This window comes from Glarea lozoyensis (assembly GCF_000409485.1).
Source record: "Glarea lozoyensis ATCC 20868 chromosome Unknown GLAREA9, whole genome shotgun sequence".
Lineage (NCBI taxonomy): Eukaryota > Fungi > Ascomycota > Leotiomycetes > Helotiales > Helotiaceae > Glarea > Glarea lozoyensis.
In genome coordinates, this window is record NW_007361004.1 from 1,992,833 (window position 1) to 2,016,740 (window position 23,908).

Sequence of the window (23,908 nt, forward strand, 5' to 3'; positions counted from 1 at the left end):
AAGATTTGTAAAGAGCCGCCACCTCAAGATCGATGCAAACAATTCCTCAGGTTAACCAGCGAGAGAAAGTAAGATCGACGATCAATTGCTCATAGCAGTGAGATATCGATGCCAGTAAAACTTACGGAGGTGAAGATAAGAGGAACGAAGAGAAAATAGGGAAAGAAGATGATGGTGAGTTATGAAAAGAGAAGGAAGGAACATGAGATACAGTGAACGAAAGTGAAGCTGAACAGAGATAATTAGCATCGTAACGTAATCGAAAGGTGAGTACTCAGTCCGCGTACCAAATGCGACGACTGATGTTTCTTTTCCGAGAAGAGTGATTAAGATGTATGAATAGACACAGGTGTAACAATGTATTGAGATTCAAATGACTCTGCTGGTCTTCTAATCCAGTATCGGGTGTTTATTGCTATATTTCTCCGTCGAAGTGAGTTCTCCTTTCTCAAAATCCTTATATCCAAGACCAGCCAGACCACTAGACCCCAACCGTCCCATTGACCATCTCCGGCGTCGGTTTGAGATGATAGTAAGCTGGCTGTCGTCGCCACGGGAAAACCCAAGGATACTCATCAGGGTAGTATTCTTTCCCCCAAGTCTCCTTAACCATCAGTCTAGGAATAATGGCTTTTAAGAAATCGTCACAAGTTCTTCCCAAGTAGAACTCGATGTTGGCTTCCACCCACTTACTCGACACGCTAGTGACCCACGTATCGATACAAAACTGGCGCAAGCGGGAATTGACCTTGGTGAGGGGATACACGAGCTTGATGTGTCTGGCTGCGACCCCTATGATTTTATTCGAGCCTTTCCAAACGTGGTGGGAAATACTGATGATGTGGTCCATGGCACAATTGCAAAAGCCCATGCTTTGAATAAAATCCCCGAAGCCGTAGCAACGAGCTAGCAAGTCAAATTGTGCAGATGCGGAATTGACCGTCGCGTCTTTGAATGCATCATTCTGTTTGCCTTTCCCGAATTCTTGCTCGACAAATTCAAGAGACAGCACGCCGTCCGCGTTTTGGATATCGCGGGTGGTGAGCCAGACTAGGAAGACTCCAAAGATTTCCGGATCGTTCTCAGCAAGGGTGACGGTATTGTCTCTGCCGCTCTTCCATGCGTCCTTACAAGCAATTGCGAAGAACTCGGACTCGCTACATATGAGCTCCTTCTGGATATAAAACATTTTTTGTGATTCGTCTTTGCCGACTACAACCTTGAGCGGGTCAACGGTGAAGCACGCCCTGCCCTTGATATTAGCAGGACTAACGCACTTGGTAAAAGAGGCACTTACATGGAGAGCTTGGCTCGCCTTTTAGTTGGGCCAGTCATGCTGACAAAAAGGGTTGTAAATTCTAATCGATATGAATCTCTCTGTTGTCTGTTTTTCAAAGTGTCGCTGATGTATTAAAAGTGGTGGTACAGCATGTAGCAAGACAGGTCAATGTAAAGGATGGATGATCACGTATTTAAAGGGACTTCGTGAAGGAGTGGTGATCCGAAGTAAATTCTAGCTGCCTAGATCCTGAATTAGTGTCCAACTTCCCAAACTTTGAAACGGATAGAAGTACGAAGCGAAAATTCACTCCAAAAACACCACGGCAAGAGGAAAGCCCCGCCTGGAAGAAAAAATTCATCTATTGAATCTAAACTATTCTGGATTCAAACCTTCTTCACGCGCTCTCTATTTCAAACTCCCATAAGCCTTCCAGATACTTCCCTCGATAATGCCCACCCACTTCTGCGCATTGTCGTATTCTTTGGCCTCAATCGCCTCAACCAGACCAGGGAATACCGCACCCGCATATCCAGTCCAAAGTCCAGGCGCGAATATAACATGCTTAAACCATGATCGACTATCCAGACCTGGCTGATACAAAAATTGACGCTCGAGGTACTTGTATTTGGTATTCACTGCACGGATGTGATAGAACAAACGGATTTTGGAGAACCATTTCCACCACGGAATATCTTCACCAGCCTTTTCGGCACATTCAGCGGCGAAGGCGTCCTGGTGATGGGCAGCATGTTTGAATTTTGATGCTGCTTTGTAAAGTTTCTTAAATGAGAGTTTGAGAGCCTTGAGGTCGCCCTTCGATTCCAGGACGGTTGGTCGGGACCGAGCTTCCATATCTTCTTCTTCAGTAGACGTGCCGGAGATTGCAGAATCAAGTTTCGACTCGGCTTGAGAGATATAACCTTCCAATGCGGTCGCATAGTCGCTGGCGTTCAGTGGGATGACTGGAGCCTCTGCAAGTCTTGCTGTGAACAGCGCCCAGATTCTGGCTACAGTGGCGTGATAATGGAATCCTGGATCGCCATATGTATTCATCCAGTGATAAGAATCGTAATTCGAGTGATATTGATAGACTGCAGCACCGGTGTCGCCTGGGGCTGAAGGATCAGGTCCGAATCCAAGATCAATCGATGGAATACCAGCAAAGTCTTGGAATGCAGTAAAGTCGCTGCCACTTCCCATAGTACTGATTTGTCCGTCCCATAGATCTCCAACAGTCTGTCCCGGAATGGTTTGATTTGGTGACTGTACCAAGCTGGTGACTTCGTAGATGAGCTTGTTCAGTAAGGGACTAGCAGACGCTTTGAAACTGGGTCCCACCGTAGCAACGTCCACATTCACGTATGCCACATTCGAGCCAGACAACCAGGGAAGATACTCCTCAACCCACTCGGTCGATCCAATGAGTCCATATTCCTCGCCATCCCAGCTTGCAAATACGATTGTACGAAGGGGTTTCCATCCCTTGGCCAAGGCGACACCAAAAGACCGAATGACTTCATTGAGAGCCGCTGAACCGCTGTTGGGGTCACCGGCTCCACCTGCAATCCAAGCATCTCGATGGTTACCTATAACGATAACTTCGTCTGTGAGTGTACCGTTGATGACACCGATGACATTCCACAGTGGAGTTGTGACATATTCTTGTTCGTTGACCAAATTCAATACCAAGCTGTCTGGAGAAGGACCAATGTTATAATCGACTCCCTTGTACTTCAATCCCAGATTCTTTTGCCAGTATTTGTTGAAATCTTTGGGTGAAGGTCCGTGGCCGTTCAGAGCCGACAAGATCGGGATAGCGTCAACGTAGGATATTGGGATAGATGGAATAGATGGAATCTTGCCCTCTACTGGTTCTCGAGGGACGCCGGGCTTGGATGGGTAACCAGGCGTAGTTCTGCAAAGTTAGAAGATGAAATGCATCGATATGGAGTGTACTCACGGATCACCTGGAGCAACGCTCAAAAATTGAGCACTTCCTCTTTGAACGCTACTTGGGTTTCGGCCCGGGCCATCTGGATACAGCTCTACTCCATTCTCTTCCGTGACACCTCCGTCGTCACCGGGATCTGTGAATAGAACGGCACCAACCATTCCTAGCTCCTCTGCACGCTTGATCTTCAGACCTCGAAAGATGCCGCCATACTTTGCAACAGCAATCTTTCCTTCTAGACTGATGTTTGCCTTTATTAAATCCTCAAAATCTTGGTATGTGCCGTAATTGACGTATACATATGGTGCAGTGACATTTCCAGAGGCTGAGTATCCGTGGAAGGTGGGAATTCTATTCTCCAAACCAGTCGTTGGATCCTCTTCTAGCACATCTTCCTCCAAGCTTGCTTCAAACTTCACATTCCACAAAGAGGAAGATTCGCTGGCGTTCTTGGTCTTGTTTTTCTCGTAAAGAGCCAATCGGTGGCCAAGAGGGTAATTGATGTATATATCATACGCCGTGATATCTGCTTGAATTCCAAACTCGGTCCATCTTTCTTGAGTCCAAAGGACCTGACTATAATTCTTTCCAGCCAGATGTGGGCCTGAAGTATAATATTTGCTCCATTCTTGCGCTTTCTCTTCTTTTGGGGTTTCAATCAATATGTCTTGGAGCTCTTTGAACGATAGGGCATTGCGGCCATGATTCGGTGGGGGTGGGGTAGGGCGCGAGGGCCTTCGATGATGATGATGTCGGTCAAGTACGCTCGCAGGGAGGAGGAAAAGGACAACGAGGGCCAGCAATGAAGATGATAACGCAATTGTACAAAATCTTCGGACGATGCTGTGGGAGTATCGCTGGCGAGGAGGACCAACTTGTACAGTGGTAATCAATGGTGTCCGTTCATCGTGCTCCATCTTCTGGTCGGCGATGTTAGCCATGATTGCGATATCACCTTTCCAGATCTGCTGAGCTTTCCAGGTTACCATCAATGGTAAAAGTGAAGATATAAATCGAGGAGGAAGCGCAGCGCAGAAGAGATTGAGTATATGTAGTGAATCACGACTTACATGATTCTAATCACCTACCTAGCTGGGAGATCAACGGTAGTTCCACTAATGACGAATCTCACTCTCGTTCCTGCCAATAAACGTGTCAATCGGTAGCGCAATCATCAATGAAGCTAAAACGTTCAAGCTCAAAAGTGGGAGCGCATACGGGATTGCTTGAAGGGGAAAGTATCTGGGATCCTGGTGGAGTAGAGCTCTCGCCCGTTGTTGCCCTTTGAAGCTGGTGCGAGCTGATGTCAGTGCGGCTACGGACAAGCTTGTTTGAGGGCACGTGATGATAGGAGCTGCTCCCAAGCCAGGTTCATTGCGATAACGGCCCACTCGAGCCAGTGAACAATCAAAATGCCAGACGCCGGGGACTGCGGGTGGCTACGAGCTTGGGCGTTTTTTGTGTCTTAGAATTTTGATGTTCCCCGCCTCCATCCATGGATCACGAGAAGAACCGCCTGACATTTGCGTGGAAGAAAGGAGCAGAGAGTCTAAATCTCTTTTAATTAATCTAGTTCCGTCTTGATCGGGTTCGGATCTAATCCCACATCAGCGCATTCGACTTGAAGCTATTCCCAGCCATGATCGACAACTACATACCAAAGAAGACAATCAATTCCGAACTCCTGGCTTCCGCTTTCCGCCCACTACTGCGCCCAATTCCAACTCGAACTCCGTTTGGGTTAGTCCAAAATACGACTCTAACCTGCACAGCACTGCACTGCACCGCGTCTCGACTGTCTTACTTTCCTGTACCAGACAAGGTTCTCGTGGGCGTATGAGGCTTTGAAGCAAAGTGACAGAGGTATACCAGGTTCCGCCACTTTCGTTGGCTGCTGAGTCAAGTTGAACATATTCTCTCCTCCCCACTCTCGCTCTCTTCTCCATTTTTTACAACTTTTACTTTCGTCCTAAGTAAGAAAGACACCAAACTATCTTTATCGGTCTTCGAGCAAACCTGCACTGGGCCATTACTGAATCACATTATCGTGGCCTATTCACAAACACGAAGTAGGACCTCGTTCATAAGGCAACGCTTGATAACAAAACTCACAACCGCGTGTCTAATCTGAATATCTTCTCAGCTATAGAGCACTAGAGAGTCCCCTCACTGTTGCCCTCTACTATATTTGGCCGCCTATAGAAATTTGTCTCCGTATCTTGACCGGAGTCCAACATGGTGAAGAAAACACCAAAGCTGCCGGCACAGCAGCTGGCTATTTTAGGTACGTCTTTCCATCGTGAGAATTCACCGGAAATTCTTTCACTCTGGTTGGCATTAAGCTATTTTTCGCGGTTGATCACGCTCAGAATGAGTCCCTCAGAAAGCCTTGTCATGACATATCGAGTGCTACAGCATCCGTGGTAACGTTGGTGAGACTACACCCATCCAGACAATTATGATCTTTCTGTGTGGTTTCATCTGACTGCGCCTTCAACACTTAGACTTATTGATCCAGCATAATGATTGTTTGGTATTTGCATCGCCTTTTCTCTTGCTAACGTTACCATCAGCGGTGGCCAGATTTGCAGAGCCTTTGACTCTGACTTCAATATTTCCATATCTTGTTAGTACATCTATCTGAAGTATTAATTCAAACTTTAACACTCCTTAAGCCAGAAATGATTGAAAGTTTTGGAGTAAGAAAGAAGGAGGTTGCGAAATGGGCTGGAATTACCTCGGCTGTCTTTTCACTCTCACAGTGTACGACTGCCATATTCTGGGGAAGAGCTTCTGATAAATTCGGAAGAAAATCGACCATTTTGACGGGCTTAACCTGCACATTATGTTGCACGTTACTCTTCGGTCTGTCCACTACTTTGCCTATGGCAATTGTCGCGAGAGCACTCACAGGAGCGATGAACGGAAATGGTATGGCACTAATGTCACTACCCAGAATAAGTCGACATTGTGCTAACCATAACAGTTGGTATTATACGTACGATGGTCGCAGAGATGGTTCCTGAAAAAGAGTTACAGCCAAGGGCATTTTCAATCATGCCTCTCGTATGGAGTCTGGGATCAATTTTTGGCCCTTCATTTGGAGGATTGTTCGCCAACCCAGCAACAAATTATCCAGGACTGTTTGGCGACAGCAAATTCTTGATAAAATTTCCGTTCGCCTTACCAAATATCATTGCCAGCTTATTTTTTCTGGCGGGAATTATGACTGGTCTGTTATTTCTAAGGGTATAGTTCACTGCTTCCTTTCTTCCTTCATCCTTGCTCACATTTTATTCAGGAAACGCTCGAAACAAAACGACACAAACGAGACTACGGCTTGGTCCTGGGTCAGAAACTGGTCACATTTTTCAAAGCACTATCTGGTGTCAAATCAAAGCACAAGAGCTTCAGTCGTCGTTCTGCAGGCTTCGAAGAAAATGCATCCCTTCTTCGACCAACCTCCGCTGCGGGTTCAGACTCATCACGTGCATTTGATGAGGGATCTCGAAGTAAAGGATCTGGAAAGCCTGTAGAATCAAGACCCGCTCTTTCTGAAGTTTTCACAAGACAGAGTGTCATCAATGTCGCTGCTTATACATTTCTAGCACTTCATTCGGTGGCATATGATCAATTGCTACCGGTGTTTATGCACCATACGAAGCAGATCCCAGATTCCACCAACACTCATCTACCATTCAAGTTTTCAGGCGGTTTTGGACTCGGCTCAGGTCGAATCGGTACAATATTCACTCTCTATGGTGTTCTTGGAGGACTGGTACAATTCTTGATCTTCCCACCTGTCGCCAGGAAATTCGGAGTCCTGAGGTGCTTCAAAGCTTGTGCCATAACATATCCAATCGTCTATTTCCTCACACCATATCTAGCATTAATAGTCTCATCACCACTCCAACAAGCAGCAATGTTCGGTATCATGATATTCAAATGCATAGCAGGAATATTCGCATTTCCCTGTTCAGTCATCCTCTTGACCAACAGTGCGACAAGTCTACGAATTCTCGGTACACTAAACGGTGTTGCAGTCAGCGTGAGTGCCATCGGAAGAGCCGCTGGTCCAGCAATGGCAGGACCAGCATTCACATGGGGACTCGAGAAAGGATACATAATCACACCCTGGTGGCTTCTGGCAATAATCTCCATCTTCGGCGCCATTCCCATCTGGTACCTCATCGAAATGGAAGGATTCAACAAAACCAATGACTCCGACGACGAAGAGGAAGACCTGTTAGATCCTATCGACGAAGACGGCGAGATCCTCGAAGGCGACGAAATAATAGACGAGTATGAAGAAGCGCTCGATATCATCGACGGACCTAGTCTGTCGCGTGTGAACTCGAGGAAGAGACACGAGGAGAGTGAGACGTCGCATAGTTACAAGTCCTTTGAGACAAGGATGAGCAGTCCGCTTGGGTTTCGGGAGGCAGTTGGACCGGGGGGTGGCAGGAGGTTAAGTAATGGATTGGCGGCTAGTAATTTGGGGCAGGGGACTGGGGGGACGAGTTTTACTTAAGTTGTTAGGGGGTGGGTAATATGTAAGGAATAGAGTTGAGAGGACGTTGGTAGATATACCGTCAGATGAAATATATAATCTTGCCATTATAAATCCAGGGTTTTCAATCCTGACGTGAGCATTTGTCTTATCTACGTCTTCGTTTTACACCTCCATGATTACCTCGCTTTAATTTTCTTCAAGCGTTGAGATGAATCAATAGTTCATTTCCTTGGGTCTTATCTCGCTCGTAAGCCGAAGATAAACCCGATGCCAAACGTAAAGATCATGTAAGGATTTGATGCCGGAGGGTAAGTGTTTTTGGAAGTGAGATGTAACCGCTCTAAAGGCAAATAAATGACCAATTCCGAACTTCGGATATGGCAGAGTAGATTTGAATGCACCATCTTCCATTTCGTCGATTTCTCAACTCGTTATACAAGGGGCAATATACACACCCTCACTTTATTCCAAATCAAGTCAGGAAATCATATATCATATAAACAAGTCCTTGTCTCTCCAGGCTAAACTCGCAAATGCAAATATAGTTGAGACACCAATCCACAAATTCCCCATCCCAACACCATTCAACAGGTTACTACATACCTCTTAACAAATCCCCTCTCATTCCCTGCACCTTCTCCACGTATGAGTCTCGAGAGTCTCCATCATAAAGCTAAAAACCTGAAACAAATTTCAACAGTACCGATAATTTATTGACAGTTTCTCCAATTTTCAGGCAAGAAAAGGCTCTCTAACTGCAACCTGGAGTTTCTCGGTGATTAAATGGGATGCTATGATTTTCGGTGTGTTGCATACGGTTTGGGTGAAGAGTGTTAAGAAAGGGGGGAGTAGATGCTGGGTGAATTTGTTGAAGCGTGAGGCGGTAGTTGGGGTTTTTGATGTGGGTGATTGAGGGTGATTGTAGGGCTCAGGAGGACGCTAGGAATTGAAGTATTAAGCATTGATATACCTACCCACCATAATCCAAAGGCAATTAAGAGACTGTTGCCAACACCATGACTACCCTACAACATTAGTAAAGGAGTACTTAATTTAATCAGACTCTTAGACTATTCATAGGCTATCATAAGTTAAGTTGATTTAGGTGGTCGCTTGCAAAACTTGTGATTAGTCTAAAAGTGTGTAACTATATTAGCTAATAATTCTTAACGCGCCCAAAGATTGGAGCTTTTTGGAGGTCATGTTTGTGGCGCTAATTGGCCTGTTGAAACTCTTCAGGAGTTACTCTGAGTTGTGTCTGAGTATTACCACTCAACTCATTTAACACAGTACCCTACCAGAATCACCCATCGTCGTCAAACCTACCGTACCCGTCACTTGAGTCGTAGTTTACCGTCTCCGAAGCTTTCATTCGCCCCGAGTGAATGAAAATCGGTCGATTGCCCTGTCGAGGGTATACTTGAATACATAAAACTCAGCTGCACGTGAACTTTCTGTTCATCGATCTCATTGTATACTATCGGGGAGCAGATAGCTGAACGCTTGTAAAACTTGAAAATCTATCTATCACCAGCGCCTCCTTGGAAAGTGGTATTTCAATCTTACTTCTGAGCTTGAAACGACCCTGACGGCTCCTCAGTAGGTAAAGTCCAGTCGTTCATTCATAACGCAACCAACCCACCAACTCTCAAACCCCCCAACATTCACTAATCAGAATCAACAAAATCCTATATTAAACCGACCAAAACATCACCGTTCCATAATCTAAAATACAAACCTCCACAACGTCCAAAAACTTCCAAAATTCCACTCCCAAAATCCCTCTCATTCGGTAACTCCAATTCCCCTTCTATTAAAATTCTAATCTTCCTCTCCATCCCCTCTCACAGCCCTCCAACACGCTCCCCCCAAAAAGATCCCTACCATAAAAAAAGCACCACACCAGCACAAACAGCACTAATCATGATGACCTCCCATTTCGTCGCAGATACGTATGGTTTTGGTCGGCTCGCGTGGCCAGTTGGAACGATAACTGGTAGTGGGGAGGAAGTTTGCATGCCGTGATTGGGTGTTGGGAGATCTGAGGGTGAGGTGGAAGAGGGTTGGATTTCTGGGGAGGGTGTGGTTGGCGGGTTTGTTGCCGTGACAGAAAGATCTAGTGAAGATATCGGCGCTGGAAGAGGGAGGACTGAGATCTCCGTCACAACCGGCGGAAGACTTGCCATGGTGGTGGAGGCTACAGCGAAATTTCCAACGCTGGAACAAAATCCTTGCATGTCGGCCAGACTTGAAAATAGCGTAGGCTCGGCCGTTTTAGCAAATGCATTGCAAGTGCTAAGTGCATTATCGAAGATGGTAGGTGCCCATGTGCCAGAATTCGGATAGCATAGACACTTCGCTCTGGCTCTGTCGTTCATTCCTCCAAATCCGGGCGTGAGTTGACTGCAAGCAGCCATTATGCTTTGAACCTGGCTGCATCCTGCATTTCCTCCCACAACGACGCTCATAGTCATACCTCCAACAGACCCACCACCCACACTACCTCCAACCATCCCATCCACACCCATCCCTCCCATCCCTCCAACCCGTTCAACATCCCCCACACCCCCACAGAACCCCTCAATCCCCTTCAACGCTCCATACGCACTTGTTGCACTCCTACTAGCAAAATCCGCACAACCGCCCACAGCCCCATCAAATAGATCCGGCCGCCAAACCGTACTCGAGTAACAAAGACATTTCGCTTGGACGGTGGCGTCAAGGGTAGCGAAGGAGGGCGTGAGGGAGCCGCAGATGGCGAGGGCTTCGCCGAGGAGGAGACAGGAGAGGTTGGATTTCAACTCGATTGTCGGTGGTGGAGTGGGAGATGGGGATGGGAGGGCGTTGAGTTGGTGTATTTGGTTTCGGGGAGCGAGGAGGTGTGCGGTTATGTAGAGGGCGAAGGTGGGGGTGAAGATGAGGAGGTTATGGGTGTGCATCTTCGGTGGTGTCTCGTTGGTGGTTTGACGGGTGGTGGTGAGGTGGTCATGAATTTGAGGAGGTGGTGATCAGATCTGAGATCCGGGAGGCGGGAGACGGGAAGTGATCGATTAAGTTTTGAACTGAGATCTTAGTGTGAAATTGATAGTAGCCCTTGCTACCTAGGTATCCTTTTTTGAAATTTAGTAGGAAGGCGCAACTCCCAAAGGGGCCAGGTGTATCGACTTGAAAGACCAATTTTTGGCATTGCCAAGTAATTGATAGCCCTTGCCCAATTAGAACAAGTGATGCTGGTGGTTAATCAAAGTCCAGAGATTATATGAGCAGGGCTGCCATACAAGTTCCAGGAAGACAGAAAATTCATAGAAAATAGGTCAGCACGGCAATACGTTCACACTTGTGGACATATACTTGCTCACTGCCTTACCACATTGAGAAGCGGTAGATGAAAGAGTGTACAATCTCTATCGGATTTGTTGTTGCTTTTGTTGCTTATTATGTCGTCTAGAATGTGCAAGTGTGCCATCACTAGACCTCCTTGCCAACCTCACTCGTACTACTATTCTCCGAATTCCGCTCTTCTCAAATTTTGGTCTGTTCATCCTGCCTGGCGACAAAGTACCATGAGAGCACCAGCGAGATGAGGGTACCGCAAAGTAAGCCAATCGACGTGATGTAGCTTACGCGGTAGGTTGGCCCGAATTTTGATTGATAGATTTGAGGGCCCTGGCATTGAGTGAGTGACTGCAGTAATGACAACTTACTGGGTGAAGATCCTGTGGATGGGAATATGGGAAAGAAAACAAAGAATGAGTATTTTGAATGAACGTACCACGATACCCATCAACTGTGCCATCGAGTTCGTGATCCCAATTGCAAGTCCTGCAGTCGTAGTGCCATGAGCAGCCCGAATACGCTCTAATTCGTTGTCAGCACTTAACCTAAAACAATCAATGAACGAACTCACCTGGCCAAATAATCGGAAAGAAACTCTGCGAAGCAGCAGTCGCAATCATGACAAAGATATACTTCGCCTCCTTATTCCTGATCGTGATAAGCAAAATATAGCAGACAATTTGAGCCGCTTCGAGACCCAAACCTGCAACCCATGGATTGAGGCGTTTGGTGTGAATGAGCCAGCCAAGAGTCAACAGAATGACGAATACGAATGTGTATGGAGGCATAGTCATCAACTGGGTCCGCGCAGTATCTGATATCCCTAGCTCATAAATGACGGTTGGTAGAACGAAGGATATTCCCCAACCACCAATGCCGTGAGTGATCCAGATAAGAAGGAAGGGCACGAAAGTTGGATGTAGAACAAGTTCCTTGAATTGCGCGATGTTGAATGTTTTGGCGCCCATCGTTGGAGCAGCAGATGGCAGATCTGCAATTATGAGGGCTCTCTCTTCCTCTGTGACGAATTTCTCGGTTTGCGGGTCTGCAAAATTAGCATATGCACCTTTGACTCGTCGGATCGACTAACAGTTTGGCAAGAAGAAAAACGTGTAGAAAGAGCATAGTATTGCTGGAATGCCTTCCAAAATGAAGACCTATCAAAGTTAGCTGCTGAAAGATCAATTCAGACATGACCTACCCATCGCCACCCAGCTAAACCTCCTGCTCCATTCATAAATGATATGGCGTATGCTAACAGACCACTGACAGTACCGGAGAACATGCCGCATGCATAGAAGAAGGCCTAGAATTCGTAAGCTTCATTCGTGGTAATTGAGAATAAATGTGAAACGGACAATGCGCAGTGGTAGTTTATGAGTTGGATACCAGAAGCTCAAATGGTACCTGTTTTCCTGTTAGCTTTTTCTCGGCACTGACAAGAAATCATCCTCACAATACACCCGGGTAAAACCCGGCTTCTGCTAAACCAAGAAAGAATCGACATGCCAGAATACCAGCATAGTTTTGAGTGGCACTTTGACACATGGAAATAATTCCCTTCATATCACGTCAGATATATGAAAGTTCCTCTAGCATGGAGAACCTACCCATGTCAACATAATACGACTCATCCAGACAGACGGAGAGAATTTCTTAAGCATGAGCGTAGCGAGAGGCTCGAATGCTAGATATGGGTAGCTTTGCGAGTTAGAACATTTCATTGCTACTGACTTTAACTTACTAGAAAACACTCAGAGCCCAAGCCCATTGCTGGCTCGTAAGGTTACCTAGCTGCTTTTTGATGCCGGTCCCTTGCTCGATATTGATGATGGCCGTATTGGTGATGTTCGAAACATGAATGCGCATGATGAGGTAGACAAACGAATACCAAATAAGAAGTCGCTTGTCTACTTTTCGACGCGCATTTTTCAGAATGAGTTGCTCATGTTCATCTGACACTGATGATCCCGATCCAGCATCTTGCCGTATATGTGCCGCATTACTTTTTCCCGAAGCAGCGATGGGATCGTGGTTGGCCATTGTCCTGTTGAAAGATGAAATCGACACTTCTCGGATTGTTTACAGGCCAAGGACTGTACGAAAGGTACAAGAAGTAGAGAAATTAGGACAAGGATAGACGACTTTCGGACGAGCCCGACAGAGTGGTTATCATTCGGATTAGTATTTCACACATCATAGACCCAGATGTCAATTTGAGCACGTCTTGCAAATGAAGAATGGTACAAAACCTAAACATCCATGTGTTCATGAAAAATATCATGCATTGGGGTACGATTTAACCTATGAAGGAATTGGCAGTTCCCACCCAGATCTTGGGAAATGCTTGGGCGACGTTTGATGGTGAACAGCGACCCGATATAACATCCCACCTTGGATGACTCTATTCCGAAGCAATACTCAACTAGTATCGTGGTTTGTCAAAAAGTTCGCGCAACTATAATAGTGGGGCATGTCATCTTTTGAACTGCAGATTGCGTGCTTAGGATCTACAGAATTTGAGCTGAAATGCTAAGAGAAAATAGGAAATCGAACTTTATCGCACATAAGCAGATAAACGGGGAAGGAACTCATTCGCAAACATGAATCAGAGAAATCTAGCGTCGCATTGTTCCTGACCATTAATCCTGAATCCGTGCCGTACTGCCAGAAAGGTACTACTCAATTGTGACACAGCTTCAGGAACGTTTTATCATCAAGAGATGACCCCGCACTCGGAGCTTCTTGGGTGCAATGCACGCTCGCAGTTCCTTTATATGACGACTGAAAACTGCCTCTTTGAATGCTGCAAAAAGTAGAAGCAGATCATAACGAACAGATTTTAAAACAAGACCTAAGCATTATGCCTTCTGCTATTCATTCAGATTCATCAAAGCTCCCAGCATGGGAGCGACCAGCAGAAACGACCCACGAATTACCATGGGCGGAAATCGCAGTAATTGATCTATCATCATTGGATGAACCTGGGGGGAAGGAGAAATTGGCCGAGGAGCTCAGAGATGCGGTATGTGGGCATTAGTTTGTGACTGCTCGATATCACTTGACATTATTTGCAGGTCCAGACAACCGGATTCTTTAGTGTGACAGGAACAGGCTTCTCGGATGCAGAAGTGACTCGCCAATATAGTATTGCTCAGGCGTTTTTCAACCTTCCACAGGAAGAAAGAGACAAGCCCGAGCTGCGATGTGATTTTGGAAAAGGAAATTACTTTGGGTACCGAGCGGTAAGCAAGACGCAAACAAACGGACTACAAGTGCTAAGCAGTTCCAGTCTGGGGAGAAGAAGGTCATGGGCACAGAAGTTCTCGATAACGTCGAAAGTTGGAACTTTCCAAAATATATTCCGGAATTGGCGCATGAGCCTCATCATGATTTCTTCGAAAGATTTGAAGCTGAGATCGAAGACTTCTCCAAGGTAAGCTCTGCTTCCAAAGGAGTGGACGAAACAAGCTAACTCGATCTCTCAGCGGTCTCTTGCTGTTGCAGCAAAGATATTCACGCTGTTCGCCATAATTTTAGAACTTCCTCACGATTATTTCTCCTCAAAGCACGAGTACTCATCCAAATCCGAAGATCACCTGCGATACATGATATATCGCCCGCGTTCCGAATCGCAGGACGCATTGGTGGACAACTCCTGGTCTAGAGCGCATACCGACTTCGGCTCTTTGACATTGCTTTGGAGCCAGAACGTGGCAGGACTCCAAATCAAGACGAAAGAAGGAGAATGGAAATATGTGCCAGCCGTTGATGGAGGAATCATATGTAATGTTGGAGATGCCATGCAATTTTGGTCTGCAGGATATCTCAAATCAACAATTCATCGAGTAACAAGGCCTCCTCCAGACCAAGATCACATTCATCGGCTCGGCCTCTTTTATTTCGTTCGTCCCGGAAACGAAGTTGACATTGCTCCTGCTCCGTCGCCATTGCTAGAGAGGCTCGGTCTTGTCAAAGGGACGCAGAACGGCGAGGTGAGGAAAAAGGTAACCGGGTTGCAATACGTTCGGGAGAGAGTTCGAGACTATCACGACCACACCGACTATGAAGATCGACGAGGCAAGACTTTCAAGGTGGGCGATCTGGAGATCGAGGACGAGGCAGCGTAGCAGAGAGGAAGGATGATAAGCCTGTATAATCATATCAAAATTAGCCTACACTAGTTTCCCAAAAGGACTACACAGGTTACAAGTGTCCTGGGAGCGCTGCAGATTACCTGCAACTTGCACATAAGAAGCTTGTTCCCGATACCAGTGTTGGTGATTCAAAAGTAACCTGAATTGCCACGTTTTGCGCGTCCAGTGTCGCCGAGTGTCTGACATCATGTACAAATGCGTTGGGTGCTGGCGATGGAAATCCACGACCTCGGGATAGGAGGACTCGGGAGACGCGTCTTATCAATATGCCAAGCCTGCGTCATGTGATACCACCATAATAGTGCGCGATCTCACGTGTCTGGTCTGAATTCAACAACACTGATGATGAACAATACCCGTTGAGCTTGAGAAACATGATCCGATACTAGTATGAAGTATTCGTCCAGTCCTTGTACTTTGAACCTGAGTTGGCTTCAGTCACCCAATCACCACGATCAAATACACGGAAACATGACGCCTCATGGCAAGAGGAAGAGCACAGCCTCAAATAGCTGAAGTCTTCCTTTATATCTGCTAGACAATCTTTCCCCAGTTTGGACTACATGGAACGACCACCTGCTTGGGTTTATGTACCGACTAGCTGTCACGATGAGCATTTTCAACTACACGCCTCTTTCCGTGGAAGATAATTCCATCAGGCTCCTCGTGTTGAAACCAGGAACTTACGATTGCGAAATCGAAATTGAGCTCTTTCATGTCTCCCTTGGCCAGAACGAATCTCCGGCTTATGAGGCCTTATCATACGTTTGGGGAACGACTGAGAACCGACAGAACATTGTAGTCCGCGAACGGTTACCGCCAGATCCGAGCAACCCCTTGAGTGAGTCGGTATATGGCGACTTGATTTCGGAAGGACAATTACCTGTCACTCAAAACTTAGAGATTGCCCTCCGCCACCTCCGGCGGTCGACAAGCCATCGTGTTCTCTGGATTGATGCTATTTGTATTGATCAGCAAAACACCGACGAGCGAAATTATCAAGTACGCCGAATGGGAGAAGTCTATCAAACAGCCCGCCAAGTTCTCGTCTGGCTTGGTCCAAGTGATAAGACTAGTCCTCTGGCAGTTCAGACATTGCATACTATTGGAACCGACTACTTGTATGATAATGTCACACACACGGCGTATAGCGTTAGGGGTTCCATGACAGAATCATTGGAAAATGATGCCATTGCTTTGAAAGCCAAAAATGCTGAGTGGCTTGCCGTCCGAGACCTGTTCGAACGAGAATGGTTTACGAGACTGTGGGTGTACCAAGAGATCAGACTGAGCAAGCAAGCAACGCTTTTGGTCGGCTCGCTGCAACTAGATTGGCAGAAATTTACATCAGCAGTTTGGTGGATTTTAGGATACCCTGCGTATCAGAACTCTGGGTTGCAAATATTCGACAGCAAGCTTATGGACGCAATATGTGGCATTGTCGCAGGTTATCACCCGACACAATCAGTTGAGGACATCTTGGAACAAACGCGTCACAGAAGATGCTGCGATCCTCGCGATAGAGTTTATGCAATTCTCGGCGTCATTCAAGTTACAACACATCAAAGGTTCAGCATTATTCCTGATTATACCAAATCTGTTGAAGAAGTGTACCTGGAGTTTGCCAGAGATTTTGTTTTAAACGGCAATGGCTTGACTCTACTCAGATTTGTCTCATCATCTAAGGCAACTGGCAAATTGCCTACTTGGGTGCCGGATCTGTCTGATATAAATGCTTGTGGTCAGATTAATGCTGCTGGAGCTGCTGGTTCGGTGATAGGTGCAAATTTGAAATCAACCTCTGTAAAGGATGGCAATCTGAATCTTACAGGTCTCCTAGTAGATAAGCTGCTCCATTGTGAGTCACCACTTTCAATTTCCGCCCAAGTGTCTGAGATTCACTCGAGCATTCAAAGCTGGGAGCCCCACAAACCACTAACGGCACCATATGTTGGCGGTGGTACCCTAGAAGATGCTTTCGTCAAAACTATATTCTGCGGTCGTGTCTTGGAGGATTGCATTCGCGGCCATTTCGAAGCACCCACCTTAGAATATGCGAAGACTGCTTATAAATCAGGCACTTGGAGAACCATTAATGACGAACCCAATCGCGTATTTACTCAGCGGCTTTTGCAATCGGTCTTAGGTAGGAAATTCTGCAGAACAGCAAATGGACTCATCGGTATGTTTCCGGCCGACGCGCAGGTTGGTGATCAAGTCTGGGTCACACTTGGTAGCGGACACCCTCTACTATTGCGGCAGGTTGAAGACAGCATAAGTAAATACCAGTTACTCGGTTATTGTTACGTTGCCGGCATCATGCACGGCGAATCTGTGCTCGGTCAACTTCCTAGGGGATGGGCGAGACTGCCGATGGACAAAAATGCGAACTGGGCTTATGTTCATGAGGACGGGACGAGAACCTCCCAAGATCCGCGGCTAGGTACGTTACCTGATGGGTGGACAATTGAGTTTAGTGGAGGAAGAGAAATGAATCCTGAAGGGGAACCGAATAACTTTTGGTTTGAGCACGCCGAACATGATAGTCAATGGTATGACCCTCGCCTAAGCAAAGAGAATTTGCTCAAGCGAGGAGTTATTTTGAGAGATATCACGATTGTGTAGGCTATGTATGCAGTCGAACCCCTTTCGCACATGAGTTTACGAAAATAATCTAATATATACTAGTGAGAATCCTTTGTTGTCAATTGGCGTGTCGTAATGAGAATGGAAAACCCATTTGTTGCAGTACACGTAAGAAGTGGCCACTGCACACTCATCACAAAGCTGTTTGCAAACAATTCTCTGCCATATTGAACAAATAAGACATCAACAGCTCCGATCATGTAAATCTGTTCGAACTACTCATCATTTCCTTCAGATGGCTTCCATCGAAAGAAGATCTCTATACACCTATTACGACCACAAATAGAACAATTACTTGTTCGGGAAATAGATTTAAGCCTCGCTTCTCATGGTCCACACTTCTTGCGAGCCTCCAACTGTAACCGGTTTAAATATGGCTGCGCAGTAGCAAGAGAGAAGACAGCAATCTTGACTATGCGTAATGTAGAAGACCTTGGATTTTGAGGGCACAAGATCTGAGTCTCTGGATAAAGCTCATGAACTATGTCCATCAAAACCGGTCTGGAAAATCATATCCGCCGTCAATGTTTCTAGATACCCTAGCTCGTACCTGTCGATGTCTCTGGTACGAAGAAGTTGAGGCTATCCTCTTTGCAGAGGACGAGCAATGATCATTGGTGCGCATCAAAAGCTTATTACCCCTCGTTGCCGCAACGTTCCCGCTCGTTAAGCGAGACGATCTTCCTGGGGGTCGGTTACCTATGTAGGTAATGGGTAAATTGTAACGACGAATAAGTTTAGATGGAACGGTTAATATCGAGTTTGAATATCGTCATATAGCAGTAGCTGGACGGTTCCTTAATTCTTCCTGCATTAGACTGCAGTTCCTGAGGGGTTGAGAGGCAATTCATCTAACTTAACAGTTTGTAACGGGTACTCGTTAAATCAAAAGAATCGTTTTCCGCATCTTATAAGTAAGTTCATAAGCTCAGAGATCTCCATGTTTCATTCATTATCATCGATCAACTAAACCAGCATGGTGTCTAACAAAATGACAGCATTCTTCGTTCTTCTATTGTCTTTCATTGGACTGGGTCTTGCAATTCCTGATCCGTTCGTCTATCAACATCGACCGTTCGACAATGTAACCATCTTTAATCCTCCAAGAAACTGGACCAGCCATCGCACAAGCTACGCCCGAACTGTCCTACTCGAACATAACGGCGACAAAGACGACACATTGCTTGCTAGTTGGTCATTGTCACCACCCGGTCGCGTGTATGCTCCAATATATCAATCCAAAGATGGCGGCTACTCCTGGAAAGAATTATCAAAAGTCTACTTTTCGGCTGCAGCTGATGTGGGGTCAATCATCTTGCAAGTTTTCCTTTACGAGCTTCCGCAGAAGTTTGGCGGCTACCCAGCTGGAACTGTACTCTTGACTGCGAATGCTATCCCAGCTGATTTTTCATCCACCAATATTCAGCTTTATGCTAGCACTGATAAAGGGTAGGTCGCATCAAACTTATTTGCTTGTTCGAAACTGACTGTCTTTTAGACGTTCATTCGAATTCGTCTCAGATGTCGCAGTTGGCGGCGGACCGAACACAACCAATGGAGCAACGCCAGTATGGGAACCTATGATCCTTATGCATGAAGGAGAACTGGGCGTCTTCTATTCCGACTCACGAGATCCCAAACACGGTCAAAAGCTCGCTCATCAAACAACCTTTGATCTCAAGAACTGGGGCGAAGTAGTAAACGACGCAGCGGAAACAAACTACACGCTTCGACCAGGCATGACAACCATCGCAAAAATGGGGAACGGAAAATACATATTTTCCTACGAACTTGCTTTCGCACAAGAAGACCCAATCAACGCTGAATACGCAGTCCATTACCGCATAGCAGATAGCCCCTTCGAGTTCGACACCGCAGAGGAAATCCTCCTCGAAGCTACCGACGGCACGATCTCCAGCGCCGGGCCACAAACTATTTGGACGCCTGCTGGAGGACCGAATGGCACTATCATCACAAGTGATAGCGAGTATTCGGACTTCTTTATCAATCGCGCATATGGTCATCCAGGGGCATGGATTAGGGTTCCAAGTGGGAAGGGAGTTGGGTATACGCGGGATTTGAGGATTATGCCGCATACGAAGGGGAAGGTGATCCTGGTTACCAACGGGGGGATGTATGGGAGGAGTGAGACTATTGTGAGTTGTGCAAATTGGATTGTTCCTGATGCGAAGTAAAGGCAGGGAATAGATGCGATCACAAAAGTAAATAAAATATGGAGCTACAAAAGTAAGATAATGGAAGCCTGTTTTATGATCGTATCAACCTTGCTGCCACCACCAATTCTGGAAGTGCTTAAGCAGGTTGAGATCCCAATCATTAACCCTCCCCACTTTATCTAGCCTCTCCTCCTGCTCATCACTCAACCTCCAACCCAATGACTGCGCACAATCTTCAACCTGCGTAGCATTCTTGCAAGTAGGAATCGGGATAGCACCCTTGCACATGACCCAGTTCAACGCAACAGCTGTGGGCGTTTTCCCAACTTCTCGCCCAATTGCGGTCAATTCGTCGACTATAGGCTGAATCTTAGCCCACGAGATATCTCCGAAATTCCGGTTGCCTCTGGGTCGGTTGTGATCCGAGTACTTTCCGGTTAGGCGACCTACTGCTAGAGGTGAGTATGCGATTGTTGCGATCTGTTTCAGGAGAAACATTAGCAATCGTCCGAGTTACAACATCATTGAGACTACTTACACCTAGCTTGCGACATTTTTCGATTAGACCCGTCGTCCATGGATCCATGCGTACAAGCGAGAACTCTACTTGGTTCGACACCATCGGAACCCCTTGTTTCTTCAGCTCTTCATAAACATATTGCACTTGCTCGAAGCTGAGATTGCATGTGCCTATTGTTTTGGCGCGACCAGAGTGGTAAGCTTTCGCTAGCGAATTGACTAAAGTAGACAGACGAGGCCAGAACCCCCAGTGCGATGGGCCATGCAATTGATAAATATCGATCGAGTCTAATTGAGTTCGATCGACAGAGCCGCTTAGTGACTCAAGCACAATGTTTGGGTATCTCCATGGATGGCGCCACGGTGTTGGAAAATACTTCGTCGCTACAACGAGTCGGTCTCGTATGTCTGCCTCGCTTTGAAATTTGCCCAGCATACTCTCGGAAAATCCGTCAGTGTAACCATAATGTTCCGCGGTGTCGAAAAAGATCAGTGGAAACCGGTCCACCATAGCGTCAAAAGCCGACTTGATACTCTCTTCATTCAACTTCTGGTCATAACCTCCGGATGGTCCCCAGCCATAACTGATCACGTCTCCCCAACCCCAAAGACCGAAACCGAGAGGAGGTAGATGGAGAGGAGATTCGCTATCGGGGTGCAGAATAATGCGGGTTTTTGTGGTTGGTGTTTCTCCTTTTGGCAAGTAAACATCGAATTGACCTGGCGCAGAATCACCACCTTTGATGGAACTTCTTTTCAATTCATACTCTGTTTTTAGGATTTCTGATGCTGGACCTTCGGTGGAGTGTGGAGGTAAATACCCGCTCATATTGAAGCGAAAAATACGATAATGCAAAAATTAATCGATGTAACTTTTGTGAATTATCTGTCGCTGAGATATTTTGCTGCGGGTACTTCACAAATATATATCTCCCTGCATCGTGGCTGCATCATTGACGTGTTCCTATAAAACGAATTTCACCATTGCTTGACACTGAAGTTGTCATAAATTAGGGCGACGTCACAGAAGTAAACAATGTACCTATGTAGAAGGAAATGCGCATGATGTAAGACCGAGGCTACGAGAACGTTTCCGGGATGCTCACGTGCCCCCTACATAAAGTGGATTTACGACTTTGTTAATTCAAAATCTCAAACAATTAGTTTAACGATTAGTGGCGAGAGCGCAATTGTTTTGTACGCAGACAAAGTGATCGGGTTCTAATGTTCTAGACTCGCTACGAAAGTGCCGATCTGAGACGCCGGAAGAAGCCTAAATTTATCTCTGCGTTCTCAATCAGTCACTGTGTATCAACGCACGACAGACGAGTACACAATTAAGCTTTTCTTATTCTGGTGGTCTCTCAAACTCGATGTTCATGCTCCACTTCTTGAAACATCGACATAATTATTATAAGTATGTCAACAGTTTTGAACTAGATCAAGCCAAAAGTAGGGCCTTGCAAGTTATTGTTTTCTGAGATCAAATATGTTCTAAGACAATTTCAACAATAAATAACGTATCGTGCTAGTTTGCTAAACTGCACCAGCAAGTGTTTGACGCTGATGAGCTGGAAAGATCAAATTGAATACGAAGTCGACCTCGAAGTAGATGGAAAAATTGTGAGATAACTCTTATGAAAACAGATAAATTTTAAGAACTTCATCTATGGATGATATTTCGATCATTGACCGTGTTTGGTCCCAAACCATGATAGTTTGGATATCCAATCACGTTCAAGCAAGGTATGGAACCCAACGGCACTACTTTGTTGGAAATTGTTGGATATTCCGCACCATTCCATCTTAATTCTTTGGGTTAAACTCTAGTACCCTGTTTTTCCTCTGAATCAATCGAAAATGGAGAATTCTGATCCCATCAAGAACATAACGCCGAGCAGAGAACTTGCTTGGTACATTCCTGATCTTTCGGATCGAATAACCGCAGAGGTCAGTCAAAAGTTAGAGCTGTAAGAAAATGCTCATGAGAGTCTGATCGAGGAACAGAGTCACCGAGTACTGGAAAATTACGGTGGTATCCCCTCTGGAGACGTATTGGGACATATCCATACAATAGTAAGCTGGCCCACAACTTTATTAAGCGACAAAAGCGATGCTAACAACATCAATTCAGCGTGACAAAGCCTGGGAGATCCGCCCTTATCCTTGTACTGGCTTAGGAACTTTTCTTCAACCAACAATCAACTTGATTCCTCCCTATAAAAAGATAATCGAGACTCTTAAGAATGGAGGGTCATTTCTTGATGTTGGGTGTTTTCTGGGACAAGATCTAAGACGTTTGGTTTTCGACGGAGCGCCATCCGGGAACCTTTACGGAATTGACATAGTTAGCCATTGGGGAGCTCAGGTCTCACAGTACCGCGATCGCAGCCTATGCCTTACCAATTATTGGACGGGTAGATCGTACCCTTAAGCTCTGACGAAGCCCATGGCTAATTCAGACATCTCATGATATAGGCATCTGGGTTATGAGTTGTACCACGACGAGGATAAATTCGAGGCACATTTTATTGAAGCAGACCTGATCAAACCCTTTCAAGAGTTGAGTGCTTTGGAGGGCAAAATGGACGTGATTCAAGTCACGCACGTTTTTCATCAATGGGGATGGGAAGGTCAGATTGGAGCCGCGAAAGAAGTTGTCAAATTCTCAAAGCCAGGAAGTCTCGTGGTGGGTTTCCAAGCTGGTACAGCGGGGGGAACAACAAAAATACCGGTGGGGGGTTCATCACATTCTTGGATGAGACAAGATCCAGGAAGTTGGGCTGAGATGTGGGAAGTGGTGGGCAAAGAGACTGGAACCCGGTGGAAGAGTGAGGCCTTTTTGTTGCCTTACAGTGCACTTGGAGTTGCAGCAACGGATGTTGAATATCTCGGACCTCTGTCGAGACTTTTGCGATTCGTAGTCACACGACAAGAGTGATAAGCTAAAAGATTCCTCCTACAACGAAAATGAAGTGTTTGTTAATGCATTGTTTGTATTTCAAGATTCTTTAAATTAGGAAGACAATGTTGCAAGAATGAGACCCGCTCGAAACCGAACAAGCATGCTTAACTCTGCGTTTGACCTGCAAGTTTGCATCACAATCGTGCCGAACGTTACGTTTCCTGTTACGAGGAATTGATTTGCACGGATCTTCTCCACAACATTGCATCAGGCGACCGTCTGAACATTGTTTTAGAGTTGATTATAGCATAGCAACGCAAAATAAGGACGAATTAGAGAAGCATCTTCGAATTAAACCCATTCGATTTGATTAAGTCCGTATTAACCCCGATTTTTTCGGCGATACTCGTAGTCTTGACAAA

The 23,908-nt window shown here is 46.0% G+C and overlaps 10 protein-coding genes across 10 annotated transcripts; 5 read left to right on the forward strand and 5 right to left on the reverse strand.

Annotated features, from left to right (window-relative positions):
• Positions 1-481: 481 nt before the first annotated feature.
• On the reverse strand, positions 482-1,335 carry GLAREA_08604 (uncharacterized protein; the record flags this gene model as incomplete). Its single annotated transcript, XM_008090648.1, has 2 exons — positions 482-1,247; positions 1,298-1,335. The coding sequence occupies 2 exons, from the start codon at positions 1,333-1,335 to the stop codon at positions 482-484; spliced, it is 804 nt and encodes a 267-aa protein (XP_008088839.1).
• A 352-nt stretch (positions 1,336-1,687) lies between these two features.
• GLAREA_08605 (PA) lies at positions 1,688-4,174 on the reverse strand (the record flags this gene model as incomplete). The annotated part of the gene is made up of 2 exons (XM_008090649.1): positions 1,688-3,197; positions 3,243-4,174. 2 exons carry the CDS (start codon positions 4,172-4,174, stop codon positions 1,688-1,690), a joined length of 2,442 nt encoding a protein of 813 aa, XP_008088840.1.
• A 1,294-nt stretch (positions 4,175-5,468) lies between these two features.
• GLAREA_08606 (MFS general substrate transporter) lies at positions 5,469-7,764 on the forward strand (the record flags this gene model as incomplete). Its single annotated transcript, XM_008090650.1, has 5 exons — positions 5,469-5,517; positions 5,807-5,859; positions 5,909-6,164; positions 6,220-6,482; positions 6,535-7,764. The coding sequence occupies 5 exons, from the start codon at positions 5,469-5,471 to the stop codon at positions 7,762-7,764; spliced, it is 1,851 nt and encodes a 616-aa protein (XP_008088841.1).
• A 1,862-nt stretch (positions 7,765-9,626) lies between these two features.
• Positions 9,627-10,685, reverse strand: GLAREA_08607 (uncharacterized protein; the record flags this gene model as incomplete). Its single annotated transcript, XM_008090651.1, has 1 exon — positions 9,627-10,685. The coding sequence occupies one exon, from the start codon at positions 10,683-10,685 to the stop codon at positions 9,627-9,629; it is 1,059 nt and encodes a 352-aa protein (XP_008088842.1).
• A 583-nt stretch (positions 10,686-11,268) lies between these two features.
• GLAREA_08608 (MFS general substrate transporter) lies at positions 11,269-13,125 on the reverse strand (the record flags this gene model as incomplete). Its single annotated transcript, XM_008090652.1, has 9 exons — positions 11,269-11,412; positions 11,519-11,604; positions 11,654-12,127; positions 12,173-12,239; positions 12,284-12,388; positions 12,441-12,489; positions 12,539-12,642; positions 12,693-12,783; positions 12,827-13,125. The coding sequence occupies 9 exons, from the start codon at positions 13,123-13,125 to the stop codon at positions 11,269-11,271; spliced, it is 1,419 nt and encodes a 472-aa protein (XP_008088843.1).
• Positions 13,126-13,945: 820 nt separating this feature from the next.
• Positions 13,946-15,212, forward strand: GLAREA_08609 (Clavaminate synthase-like protein; the record flags this gene model as incomplete). The annotated part of the gene is made up of 4 exons (XM_008090653.1): positions 13,946-14,107; positions 14,160-14,327; positions 14,375-14,518; positions 14,571-15,212. 4 exons carry the CDS (start codon positions 13,946-13,948, stop codon positions 15,210-15,212), a joined length of 1,116 nt encoding a protein of 371 aa, XP_008088844.1.
• Positions 15,213-15,848: 636 nt separating this feature from the next.
• GLAREA_08610 (uncharacterized protein) lies at positions 15,849-17,864 on the forward strand (the record flags this gene model as incomplete). Its single annotated transcript, XM_008090654.1, has 1 exon — positions 15,849-17,864. One exon carries the CDS (start codon positions 15,849-15,851, stop codon positions 17,862-17,864), a length of 2,016 nt encoding a protein of 671 aa, XP_008088845.1.
• Positions 17,865-18,876: 1,012 nt separating this feature from the next.
• Positions 18,877-20,080, forward strand: GLAREA_08611 (Sialidase; the record flags this gene model as incomplete). Its single annotated transcript, XM_008090655.1, has 2 exons — positions 18,877-19,334; positions 19,384-20,080. The coding sequence occupies 2 exons, from the start codon at positions 18,877-18,879 to the stop codon at positions 20,078-20,080; spliced, it is 1,155 nt and encodes a 384-aa protein (XP_008088846.1).
• An 84-nt stretch (positions 20,081-20,164) lies between these two features.
• Positions 20,165-21,410, reverse strand: GLAREA_08612 (NAD(P)-linked oxidoreductase; the record flags this gene model as incomplete). Its single annotated transcript, XM_008090656.1, has 2 exons — positions 20,165-20,542; positions 20,601-21,410. 2 exons carry the CDS (start codon positions 21,408-21,410, stop codon positions 20,165-20,167), a joined length of 1,188 nt encoding a protein of 395 aa, XP_008088847.1.
• Positions 21,411-22,441: 1,031 nt separating this feature from the next.
• GLAREA_08613 (S-adenosyl-L-methionine-dependent methyltransferase) lies at positions 22,442-23,522 on the forward strand (the record flags this gene model as incomplete). The annotated part of the gene is made up of 4 exons (XM_008090657.1): positions 22,442-22,531; positions 22,589-22,657; positions 22,716-23,005; positions 23,060-23,522. The coding sequence occupies 4 exons, from the start codon at positions 22,442-22,444 to the stop codon at positions 23,520-23,522; spliced, it is 912 nt and encodes a 303-aa protein (XP_008088848.1).
• Positions 23,523-23,908: the final 386 nt, after the last annotated feature.